The 13,419-nt window shown below is 29.1% G+C and overlaps 1 protein-coding gene across 3 annotated transcripts; it reads left to right on the top strand.

Annotated features, from left to right (window-relative positions):
- The first annotated feature begins 7,776 nt into the window (after window positions 1-7,776).
- On the top strand, window positions 7,777-11,563 carry LOC118071179 (homeobox protein HMX3-A-like). 3 transcript variants are annotated; one of them, XM_035090173.1, is made up of 5 exons: window positions 7,777-8,042; window positions 8,520-8,808; window positions 8,903-9,088; window positions 9,238-9,395; window positions 11,257-11,563. In XM_035090173.1, exons 1-4 carry the CDS (start codon window positions 8,000-8,002, stop codon window positions 9,389-9,391), a joined length of 672 nt encoding a protein of 223 aa, XP_034946064.1. In that variant the 5' UTR covers window positions 7,777-7,999; the 3' UTR covers window positions 9,392-9,395; window positions 11,257-11,563. The 3 variants fall into 3 exon arrangements, with proteins under 3 accessions (XP_034946064.1, XP_034946063.1, XP_034946065.1); XM_035090172.1 differs by lacking the exon at window positions 11,257-11,563 and having other exon boundaries at window positions 9,238-9,991; XM_035090174.1 differs by lacking the exons at window positions 7,777-8,042; window positions 11,257-11,563 and adding an exon at window positions 8,192-8,409 and having other exon boundaries at window positions 9,238-9,991.
- Window positions 11,564-13,419: the final 1,856 nt, after the last annotated feature.

The following is a 13,419-nucleotide window of genomic DNA, read 5'->3' as shown; positions in this document are numbered from 1 at the left end:
ATTGCTTATTTATAATTTCTTCTATTCAACAAAGCCATGACTTAGATGTTCAACACACATAATCCTCTTGTGTTCTTCACGTGTACAGTTTTTGTCAGTTTTCTGTAACATTGTCAAGAAATTGAAATTGATGTTTTAAAATGTATAATGTGAATATAATCAGCTTTAAAATTCTTTTTTATTGTTACATGATAAATATTCTTTAATGAAAAATTACTTCAGCTAATATTTATTACATATCAGGTTTAAAATTTAGTTATTTTAATTAAGTGTGAAAAATTTTAACTCTATAGAAGCAAGCTGAATAAGTGCTATGTAGCAGTAGAAATAGGTTGCTCAGACATATAGCATTAAATTTGCATGAGAACTCACGACAATACATTGTAGTGTTGCCAAAATGTCTGGTCAACTCAAAGCTATCTTGTATGTAACACTATTATTCGTACGGAATGAAGATGTAAATTCATTTAAATAGTTTTAAAAAGTATCTGAAGAATGTATTGTCGTTCAGAAAAATATCCAATATTTATGAAGAATCAATAGAAAATTGAAATAACGTAAACAATTAATTTTTAGGCCAGAAATGCATGAGCGTTAAAAAACATCCATCACAACACAAATTAACTGACTGAAAACGCAAATACTGTCTGAAGGCGCCACACGCTTAATACGATGTCCGTTATATATTTTCAGCGTTCGTATTTTGATCTTAATATAAAAATTATCAATACATTTTTTATTACTTCTAGTTGGAGTTATTGCCCGAGTCAGAATTTTACTCTTATTTTGCCGCTGAACCCCCTAAAAATCTGTATTTTCCCACTGAACCCCCTGAAAAAATTTATTTTTGCCGCTGAACCTGCTTACTATACTTTATTTAAAATAAAATTTTTTGTCTTCATCCAGAAAATCTACGCGTTTTCCATAATTATTATGAATTTATTAATGAAATCTATATTATTGATTTCGTTTTATCAACATTCGACGATTAAAAATTATTTGTAGTGATTTAAAATAATTTCTAGTAGTTAGTAATAATGAGGAAATATTTTCTATAATATTTAATTGTTTATAATAATACATTATTATATTTAATATGATTATTTTATTACTACCGAGTACGGAATATTTTTATAAACTATTTTTAATAGTATTCAGTTTTTTTGATTAATATTTATTAAAAAAAAAATTATTGAGTTACTTTTAATAATCAGTGATTATTAATTGCAACTTTTAAATATTTTTTTTATTATTTTGTATATTTTCATTATAAGATTGAGTTACCATTAATAGTATTTCATTTATAATATTAATTATTGTGGATTTAAAAAGGTAAAAAAAAAAAAATCATAAATTGGACGCAGCGCAGTGGATGCAGGGACCTGGACTCGATCTCTCGACGTTAAGCAAAATTTCTCGTGTACAGAACTTGGATGAGTGACTGCCGGGAACACCAACGATTTTTCTCTACTTCCCACTGAACCTCCTGAATTTTTTTTTACGTTAAACGCTTGAAATTTTTTTCCCGCTGAAGTCCCTGAATTTGTTTGAAATATTACGCTTCTGAAGGGGCTGAATCGGGAATTATGAAGGGGGTTCAGCGGCAAAATATAAAAATATTTTATCTTATTTTTCTTATACGAAAAAATAATTTTTTCCTGCTGATGCTCCTGACTTTCAGGAGGTTCAGCGGCAAAATAAGAGTAAAATTCTGACTCGGGTATATTCACATACACGTAAATATATACACATACCTCATCAGTGTAGTTTTTACAACACAGTCATGAGTCTTTGAAGTTTTAATAATTTTTCATGCTCCAAAACATATAGTATATATGTATATATTTCTGTGTTTCTACTTTTTGTTAATTCGAGAATAATATAGAAACAGTGAACAATTACTACACAATGGAACAACATGATATCGCACGATTGGTTATGGGTAATAAGAAGTAAAAGTAGAAAACTTTTTACACAAAATTTATCTTAATATTGAAAAATTAGATTGTTTAGCGTGCTTCTATTAGAAGTGATGTGATAAGAATATGACCTTTGTTATAGGATATGTTGGATTCTCTGAACAAAAATGAATCTTATTTAGTTAATATTTTGTTTATTTCATTTAATAGCTTTTTAAATATCAAACTTATGGTTGAACTCAACACTTAGTTATAAACATATTTCTAAAGAGAAGAACCGAGACCCAACCCTGTTTTATGACTTCAGACACTTGGGTCATACAAAGGACTCTTTCTTTATTAAGTTTTTGGTACTCTATCTTCAGAGTATTGCATGTGTTTCATTTATTATAACCATCTGTAATATTTAAACAAATAGAGAAGAGGCTTAGATCTCTTTGCCTAAATAATACTTGAGTTTAAGGTCTTTAGTCAGTTCTGTACGACTATCTGTAATGCAAGGACGTTTTCTCTAAATGCAATCCGTGATAAGAATAAAGAACTAAGTTATACATTTTTTAAATAGAAATTCAACTTGTACTTGATTTCACAAATACCCATTCTAACTTCCAATAGGATATTTAAAAGAAGATTGTCTTGATGCCACAGCCATCTTTGCAGCTTCATCCCCTCATTTGTACGAATACCGTGTTTAGACATTCCGCAATGAAAATCCAAGTACAACAGTGTTTAATATGACTTTGAAAAACATTCTTCGAGAATACAAGACAATTCATTATTATGTTAAAAATACTTCAGGTAATTACTGGATCCAAATCAGTATATAATCCTAAAGATTTTATTAAAAATTTAGAGACAATCATTAACAAAATGAATTTACTCGATCGCGATCAAAATGACATAACAACACTTTATGATAGTAGAGTGAATAATGCCAAGATAGGAAAGTAAGTATCAAATTTTTACATGAAGATAACATAATATGAAAAATGATGATTATTGACTTGACAACTATTATTATATTTATTTACAGCAATGAAAATACAGAGAATGAAAAGTCCAGAGATGCACAATTAGTTCTAGGTAAGTATAATTATATGTATACAAGATTTAAACATTATATTTTACTGTTTTATAAGAAGTATATAATGAAAACTTATAAAAATTAATTGTAGGATACGTGCAAAAAGAATCTCCCAATGCAGCAGTCAGTTTTGCCGCTAAATCTTCAAATTTATCAGAATATTGTTTGCAGATATTTCAAAATAAAATCTCAAGTATTTCAATAAATGGCATGACTTTGATCAGCACTCTACAACAATATTGCGGTATTCTTACATATATCCAAAATATTCTTAAAGGAATGTTTGGATCAAAAGCAGAATGCAGTCCTGGAAGTGTCATTAAAAATTTAGAAAAAATTATTCTTAAAAAAGGGATAAAATCAACTGATAAACAGAAACAAAGTAAAACATCCAAGTAAGTATTGTGAATTGTATAAAGATAATAGTATTAAAAAAAATACGATTATAACTAATTTAAAGATTATTAATTCCGTTTATAGAAATGATAATTTAAAGATTGAAAAATCGAAAATTCATTTGACATTGACTAAAAAACAAGAATCTATATTGAACTCTGCATTTCGAAGTAGTAACTATATAAGAGGTTTAAAAAGAAAAAACCTAGCTGATGAATCAGGACTCACAGAAATGCAAGTAAAACAATGGTTTCAAAAAAAGCGAGATCATGAGAATAGGTACTTTTAACATACTTTCTATAAGAGCAGTGAGAGTTTCTGACATGATATTTATTATATTCTAATTAATTGCCATTAATTGATTTTCTTAGAGAACGTCAAAAAGTACAAAATACAAGCTGCCCTGTTGATTCAAGTGCCATGATATGTGAGCCAGGTTTCTCAACGTATCAAGCATTCATTGAAAATGAGATAAATATTTGTTCTCCAAGTTCAAGTACTCAACTCATAAGACCTGGATTTTCATTTTAATAATAATCGTGCCCAAATGTGCTTTGAATATTAAATAAAGGGTAGCATACACGTAATTAACACTACATTACTTGATTATCAATAGAAAAAATTGTATCAAAACAATTAAAGTAGATTTGTATCAAAAACTAAAACAAATAGAGAAGATAAATAGTATTTTTCTTACTACTTCGGTCGAAAGTACGTATTTTGATCCCTGGTTTCAGAGAAGAAAATCTAATTTTTATTCCTTGGTCAAGCTGTTCGCGCGCCATCTAGCATAGCGGGAGTAAAAATTTAGCCGCGTACACCGACACACAATACATACGTAAAAATATCCCCTCTATAATACTACCACTAGAACCCGCGACGCGTGCATCCATAACTTCGACGTTTACTTGCAATGATATAACCTCACATTTTGTTCACACTCATTAAACGCTAATTTTAATTAATAAATTATACTCATAGAGTTGTAATCAATAAAGTGTAGTGAAAGTAAAGTAAAGTATAAGAAGTAAAAAAATGCATGAATCGTCCGACGAGTCTAGTGATGAAGAAGAGGTCACTAAGAATTTTGATGCGGAAGCACAATTAATTGTGCAGAATGATACTCTACCAAAGAAATCTGCCGACAAAATGTAAGCTCTATTTGTAGAAGTATTTGATTTGATGCCTGCCCCCGACCAGCAACACTCGCTTCGCTCATGCTGCAAATGTCGGGGCAGGCATCAATATCTATTATCTAACACATGTCATTGTTCCGTACTTTCGACCGGGTAGCAAGAAAAATAGTATACATTACACGGGAAGAAAGTTTGAGAGCCCTGCCCTGCGCACCATCTTGCCCGAGGCGAAGCCTCGGGCAAGATGGTGCGCAGGGAAGGAAACTCAAACTTTCTTCCCTTGTAGTGTAAATATAATTAACATTCAACAAAGTAATGGTCTATAATTTTGAAGTTTTGAATCAACATACTAATGTAAAAAAGATTTCACACAGTTCGGCATAATCCAATAAAATCATGAAAATTTGTTTTATTTATAAAAATATACAATAAGCGAAAAAATATCAACGTGATAGATGAATAATCGAAAAGATGTCAATGGAGATAATAGGCGAGCAACATTTTAGCACTAGTTTATCTAACAACCAAAAAAATGATAGAAATTCGCACAAATCAGCAGGATTTATAAACTCGTGGTGCAATTGTTTTCAGAAGTTCTAAAAAACAAAAATTTAGTTATAGGAATGTTGTACAAACCATGATATATTTATAGGAAATGATGACATTTACATGTATATAAATTTAATGATACTTATAAGTATCATAGTAAATGTGATTTAAAAGGGAAGAATATTTGAACCTTGATTGAGGACAAATTGAGAATATATGTGTTTAGTATTGTAGAAGTTATAAAATCTAGTAAATACTTGAATTTCATTGACTTCTGTTTATCATTAAAAATGTTTTTAATGAAATTTCAACTTTTTAAATAATTATCAATAACTTAAGAATGATTTTAGGATATTTGCAAGATGAATGTCTTCATGCTGTAGCCTGTTTTGTAGCTACATCTCCTTATTTGTACAAATACCGTTAACAGGTATTTAAACAAAAAAGTATATGAAATGAAGTACATAAGCTGAATAAATATGTAGGAGGTCTACAAAAGCAGGGATTAGCGAAAGAATCAAAAATTGAAGAAGTGTAAATTCAACAGTGGTTTTAAAGAAAGCAAAATGACGAAAAGTAAGTATTCGTCATGTGCTTCTAATCTCTTTTACAAAAAAGAGTGTCATTTATTGTTAGTCTCAATTTGGCTTTACTATTTGTTATTATCGAATTTAATTTTCATAGTATTACAATCAAATTAAATGTCATAAATAAATTTTTTCAGAGATCGCTCAAAAACACGAAGTACAATTTGTCAGAATCCTGTTGAATTGAGCGCAATAATAAGTAATCCATAAAAAAGATATAATAACACTATGATGACTGTTAACCAATTTTAAAGGTTTTTCTAAAGATAATGGGACAGTAGAGTATTGTGACTAACATTTGTAAATCAGAAAATAGTTCACACAAATAGTAAGTAATGAAAGTACAATTTCCATAGTTTTCATCTGCATAAGTTTTTTTAATAAAACTCTTATCATCAATATAATGGATTAATTGATCAAGAAAAAAATTTTTATTGATTCTGTTTCATTAAAACTATAAAATTGTTTCAAAATTAATACTATTTTTGAATTCTAAGAAAGGCATTTAAAAACCTAAGAGCACACAACTTTGCAAAATGATGCTGATAAACTGAAGTAACACGTGGGCGGTCTCCTATATTGTTGATGTTGACGTATAAGAGTAAGGTATTGTTATTACTAAGAGAACGTGCTGGATGTATAAATCAGGATCTATGCCTAGCTGGCGCCTCAGCAATATATCGTCTCAGTTTCCTCTTCTTATTGCTGCTTCAAGCTAACGTCCATTTCGAAGGCACTTGCAGAGCAACTTGAAGGATAATACGTTTCTGCCATAAAAATTTTTTTGAAATATTCGAGAACTACGAAAAAAAATTTCACTTTTATACTTAAGATTATGTATCTTGTTTAACTACATTATCACTTTCGATGCTCATATTCCATTTGTACCCATGAAGTAAAAAAAAACAATTAGAATTAATTTTTAATGCATTGCATTAAATGCTTACTACTACTTGGTCAATTGGTCTTATTGCTGTAGCATAAATCATCACATATTTATAAAGAAAGAAAATATTTTGTAAATGCAAGTCCTTAAGGAAAGGAAGAGAACATAATTATTCGAATCTTAGTTGAAGAGAAATTAAATACGAACGATTATAGCATTATGAGAACTACAAAATTCGGTAAATACATAGATATTATTTACTAAACTTTATCATTGTATAAAAATTTATTGATAAAAATAGGTCTGAGCACACTTTGTCTGTGCTAACACGACGAACTCCCCATTAGTAATTGTTTATAACAAATTTAAATAGTTGTGATCAATGTTTGTTGAAAACATCCAAATACATGTGATATACACGTTACTTATTCAATAAATATAATTTTTAATTGTTTATAACAAATTCGTATTATTATAAACAATATGTAATTTTTACGAGTCATATTTCATCATTAATAATATTATTTTGTTGAAAACATCCAAATTCATGTGATATACGCATCAGTTAATCGATACATCCAATTTTCAATTGTTTATAACAAATTCATATTGTTATAAACAATGCGTGATTGTTAAGAGTCATACTTGGTTGTGAACAATAATGTCTTGTCAATATTGATTTAATTTTCAAATGTAATTGTTTGGCTTAAAAGTATTTTAAATAGCTAATCTTTTCATTTTTTTTCTTAGTTATTTTGTTATAAAAAAAACGGCTCGATCGAATTCGTTCAAATTTCTTTCAGATCTTCTTTCGAATTAATTTTGGTTCAAGTTGATATCTTGATCCGTTCTTAAGATATCGAAAACGAAAAAAATGCTGACGTCCGTACATACATACATACATGCAAATATGTCAGTATGCTTACAAATATCTTGAAACGTGGAGATTTAATGAAAATTCAAATTTCACCAATCGACCCAATTACAATAACTTCCTAATGGGAAGTTAAAAAATTTTTATAAAAATTATGCAGAAGTACATCGATAATCATTGATATCCTTGCTTTCTGGTATAAATACATACATTGTATATCTTGTATATGTATTTATGTGCACACGTACACAGCATGGTTTCTCGAAACAGTGATAAGCCTCTTATCACTAATCTCTTAACTCTGAACGTGATTTTTTTTTATATCTCATATATAGTCTGTGTTTCTATACTTCAACTTCTTGTTACTTCAGTTCTAGAAAGAAATTATGTGTATGATTTTTTTCGAAGTCTTTTACATCTTTTACATATCGTATAAAGAAATAAATGTAACGTCTCAGTGAAAAACACATCGTCGAAACGCAGTATAGTAAATGGATTTTATTGTCTCATTTATGGCAGTAGAATAACATAAAAATTAAAGTCTACTACAGAAATATTATTTACAATAATGGAACCACTCTTTCCATCGGAAATAGCACGATTAGTTTTGGGCAAGTAAAAAAATTTAATTAAATTTACTTTGACTTTGTTCCGTTAACCCTTTCTTATTGTCGCTATGAGTATTTTACTCACGTTCATTTTCTAATTTCTATATTTTTAAAATTTCAAATGAAACGACCCTTTGATACTTCGAGTATCTTCCTAAAATTTGATTTTTTACAAGATACAACTAATTAAAAGGCCATTTTTCTAATATAAAATAATCAAAATAGTGATTTAAAAAAATGCTGTGAGTATTTTACTCGTCACCGCACTATACAAGGAGGCACGAATTTCGATATTCGGCTAAACTTCGGGTGACTTCGGATAAATATACGAACTTCAAACCGTTGGCCGAGAGGCGTGTTGCGTGGATGCGTGAGTATTTTACTCGTCACCGCATGAAGCTATGCCTACAGAAACACGACATTGAGAAAGGGTTAATTATTTTATCCTTTTAAAAAATTAAAACATAAAATTTCTTGTAGGGTATTTGAAAGAAGAATGCTTGGAAGCTTTTCTTGATCAACATAATGCAGTAGCTAGCTACATTCAAAATAAGCTTAAAGAATTGACTCGATCACAAACGATATCCAATTCTGGGGATCTTATTAAAAATTTAAAGACACTTATTGAAACAATTGGTGAAAGAAATTCTGATCGGAATGAAGTATCAGTGATCTTTGAAAATATAACTCATAGACAAAATAACACAGAAAATGTTAAAGAAATAAGATTAGAAAGCAATGCAGAACAAAAACTTGATTGTAGTTTAAAGTAAGTACCATATTTTTCAATAACTATGAAAATACTTTACATAAAATAAAAAAGTTATGATTACTGACTTGAGAAATATCGTTTCTATCTACAGGAATGAAAAGGTAAAAATTGAAAAATTAACAAAGGATCAAGAAAAACGATTAATTGCTAAATTCAACAGAACTAACTATTTAACTCATACAGAAAGAAGAGAACTAGCTAAAGAAATGGAGGTCTCAGAAATTGTAATTAAATCGTGGTTTCAAAAAAGACGAAACGAATGCATGCATACCTGCAGGTAAGCATTTTCCATGATTCACTTGTAATGAAAACCATGAAAAGTATCGTCAATTATTACTTGACATTTCATTTTTATTCTTTGTTATCATTTAACACATTTTTTTAATCATTATGTTGAATAAAAATACAATTGATTAATTGTTTCAGTGATCGAAAACGATATAAAATTCGACGGGATTCTAGTGATTCAAATGATACGGTATATGAACCTTGTCCATCTATATCTTATTCATCTAATAAAAATAAAATAAGCTGCTCTTCAAGTTCTCAACGTGAGAGATCTAGATCATCAGATATTTAGAAACGTAAGAGTAATAATTGAGATTTCTCAAACATAACATAGAAGTAAATACAATTTACTCCCCTCATTTAACAGAGTAATAGTTTACATCTGTAAATCTCAAGTTTTGAATCAAAAAATACAAAAAAAATTTTCATCCACTATTTTGTTCTATTAAATGAAATCATGATAAAAAATTGAAACCATAAATGAAAATGATGAATCAGTGCAATTTTAAAACTAATTGACTTATTTAACAACGGATTGATTGTGCTTACAATTCAAGATTTACATGTATACAAATAAGCCTATCTAGATCGAAAGTAATTAAAACATGTACAAAACTTTTTTTAAAATAATACTTTACAATTACAATATTCGTTAAATAGTAATGTTGTCTATAAATCGTACATACACTGTTGAATATTCAATGACACTTTATCGTGCGTGTAAACTACGAATGGGCGGGATCCAATTGTTTAGGGAGTTTCAGTAAAACTCGAACCGTAAATAATGAAGGTGGAATTTTCATTAAAGCTTCACCTGCTCAAGTTAATTTTATTTACACAAGAATTTGTCACTTAATAACAAAAATATTTTCAAATAAATGAAAAGCAGTAACGACAGAATCACAATTATTATTTTCTACTCATTTTTTCATAAAGGTTTTCATAATTTTTCGATAAACTAAAGTAAAAGAAAGAAAGTGTAATTCTAGATAATTTTATGCTTTGTTATTATTTCTATGATCACGATGTTAAGGAATTTTTTAGTGATACATTATTAAAAATATTGATTACGCTGATCAAGGTGTAAGATAAGTTACCATGGAGTTCATAAAAGGCGTAATTCATAACCTGAGTGTATAGTAAACTGAATAATTAAATTACGTTATTGATAGTTATTGTACAAAACAGCTTTTTCACCAACAGAATATGTATCATATGAAAGGCTACTCTATAGCAAATATGCCTAACGTAAATTAAATTTCCATTATGTACGACACAAGTAATTTCAAGGTACAGAAAACTCATCGACTGGTTTAAGAAGATCGTAACCTCTGTTAAGGAGAAAAAATAATCAGTCTCATCAATTGCGGACTTGGGCGGGTTCTGACTGGCGTTGTAGAATCATGATTTATAGAACGGCGCTTAAATATGGATGAAGATGTTTCGCGAACCATAAATATAGTTGCTAATGAAAGAAAAAAGAAATGGGTCCATTAAAACGACTGATACACTGCCCTAAGAAATATACTGAAAACGACTTTACTGTCTGATGTCATTTATGTTACTAGGTGCAGCAGTACTCAATAATTTCTAGATAATCTCTGTTTTATTTGCAATTACCCGTCAAAATATATGTATATAATTTGTTAGTACATATTCCAAGTACCCTGAAGCCTTCAAAAAAACTAAGCTGTCTCAAGCACATAACTCACTTGACACCAGCACCATCACGAACTAGCAAGCTAGTAGAAGCAATAAACCTCTTTCACAGAAACCAGCATAGATGTTGAGTATAATTTACATCTTCTTATCTGAACTTGAACTGAGTTCGATTGCAACGAGAAGTTAGTTCTCTGATTGCCAACATCAAACTTGAGTTAGACTATCAAGCCTTACAAGTTTTACAGAAGTTACAGAACTGGAAGAAAAAAAAATATCATATATCGAAGTCGGATTTGTTAAATCGAAATTAATGGTGACATTTGAAAGAAAGGAATTCTGTGACGAGTTAAAGATTTTTGACAGGATTTATTTTAGATAAGTCCTTCATGTATCCACTGATATGTGAATGTTCATTTATGCGAATATGATTAATTCAACACTAAAAGAAATTTTAGTTCTTTTAGACTGTTCTAATTACAATGTCTTTTTCCACAGTGGTATTTTCATTATTTACGTAAAGTTCGCTTTTAATGAGTTCAGAGAATACGAATAATCGCTACAAGACCATTAAACGACAATTGTGTACAAAAGAGAAGAAGAGTTAACATCCTGCATTTCAAAACGCTTTAATACCGATTAAAGAAGCCTTAATGAACCATTTGAAGAATAAGTAAACAGTGAGGTGTTGAGAATACAACGCTAGACTCATGCATTTCACGTTAATGAAATGTAAACTTTATAATGTTTTTGTTGACACTTTCATCATACTAAAGGTAGCATTGGCGAATTCAATCATTTTAAATACCACATATCAATGAAATTCCTTAAAATTTTATGAAATCGAAAAAATGTATTTTTCTATTTGAAATTGTATTAACTAATAAATGACATATCAACTTGAGAAAGAATATTATTTTATTTACTCATTATTTTACATTTATATATACAAATATAATAAATAATTTTCGATCAACCAATTTATGATGGAAAAGATCAAACAAAAGGATAGCTTTGATTGGAAAATATTTATAAATTTAACGTGATTACTTACGCCATAGATTGATCTTATTTATGTATTCGTTAGATTTCAATTAAACAAAATATTTTTCTTTCATTTGCATCTATGGAAAGATATTTATTCATCATAATTATATTTGTAATGACGGTTTCCATAGAGTTTAGTTTGTAATTAATTGATCAAAATCACATTAGCATATAATCCTAAGTAAATAGCCTGTAGACTTTGACTGAAGGGGCACCGCAAGGTATTGTAATCATCAAGCACAACTGTTAGCTTTCAAGTGCTATGAATTATAACTATATTTCTGCAGATTTTGGTTCTATGAGAGAACACAAGAAAGAGGACGAGCATATTGCTATCCAGCTATTCACCATCTTGGTAAACAAAAGACTCGAAGAAATCTGCAGAATTTTACGCTCAATTTCAGAAGAAATAGAGACTTTTAGATAATTTCATGCTACATTACACTGATTCAAAGAAATTAAACAGTCCCATAACTATGAACTAGGAACAATCAATAGATGTTCTAGATAGATAGTGAAAGAAATAATATGATGTGGAATTTTTATTTTTATGTAAAATTCTTATTGACATATCCACACATAATGATACCACTAAAAAGTAAATTTTTTCTCGTAAATTTGAAGCATAAAAAAATCTTTATAAATTTTGTACCTAAAGTACAAAGTTTTCTTCCCTTTGATAAGAAGTTTTATAACTTGCTAATTCGAATTTACGCAATTGATTTTTGGAGGAAGCATGATTTGATATCAAAGGTTGAGACTTGAATTAAAGAATATTGGAGTGAGTGATATCAAACTCCCTTTTAGAAGTAAAAACTGCAAATAAAGCATTATTTGTACTCCCCTGGTCATTTATATTTCAGTGACTTTCGACAAACTTTTGATCATATTTACATTCAATTATGTTCTACCCCATTCGGTAAGCTTTTTCTTCCAAGATATATTCAAGACCTCTAAATATTTATTGATGGCAATTAGCATGTATCCTTTAAATTAACGATATTTTCGTCCTAATTATTTAATTTTAATAACGATTTCAGAATTTCAGACTTAATTTTTAGAATCATAGAATATTTAATTGTCAAATCCATTTGACTCAGTGAAATCTAGAATGATCAATATAATAAAATAGAATATGAAAATAAGACAATTTAGAACAGGTTCTTATACCCACTTGGGTATTACCAAATACTGAAATCGATTTCCTTAGCCACTAATTTCTTATTATCCAACAAAACTGCCATGTAGGCTCCCCTTGAAGCAACAACTGCGTCCTCACTTTTTACGTAATCCCATTAGTAAGTACATTGCAATAGATCCGAGTTCGCCTATCAATCCTTCGGGTCGGCATAGTGCGTCGAAAATTACATGCTAACACAATTGAGAGTCTAGGTTTGAGAATTAATTATGTGAGATTGCTCTATTTAAGAGCAATTTTCTCAATTTAATTTTGTATTAAGATGTAGTGAGTTTCATCTTCATAACGTTTTAGTCGTTTGTATTCAGGATAAATTAATTGTTTAAAAAATGTTTTAGAGTGAAAAGAGTTTTATAATAGATACATATTTCATTAGTAATAAAATAAAAGAATAATAATTTTTGGATGAATTTTCT

This window comes from Chelonus insularis, unplaced genomic scaffold, assembly GCF_013357705.1.
Source record: "Chelonus insularis isolate UGA/USDA-ARS -01 unplaced genomic scaffold, ASM1335770v1 contig_75_pilon, whole genome shotgun sequence".
Classification (NCBI taxonomy): Eukaryota; Metazoa; Arthropoda; class Insecta; order Hymenoptera; family Braconidae; genus Chelonus; species Chelonus insularis.
Note: the sequence above shows the minus strand (reverse complement) of the source record. Positions and strands in the feature narration are given on the sequence as shown.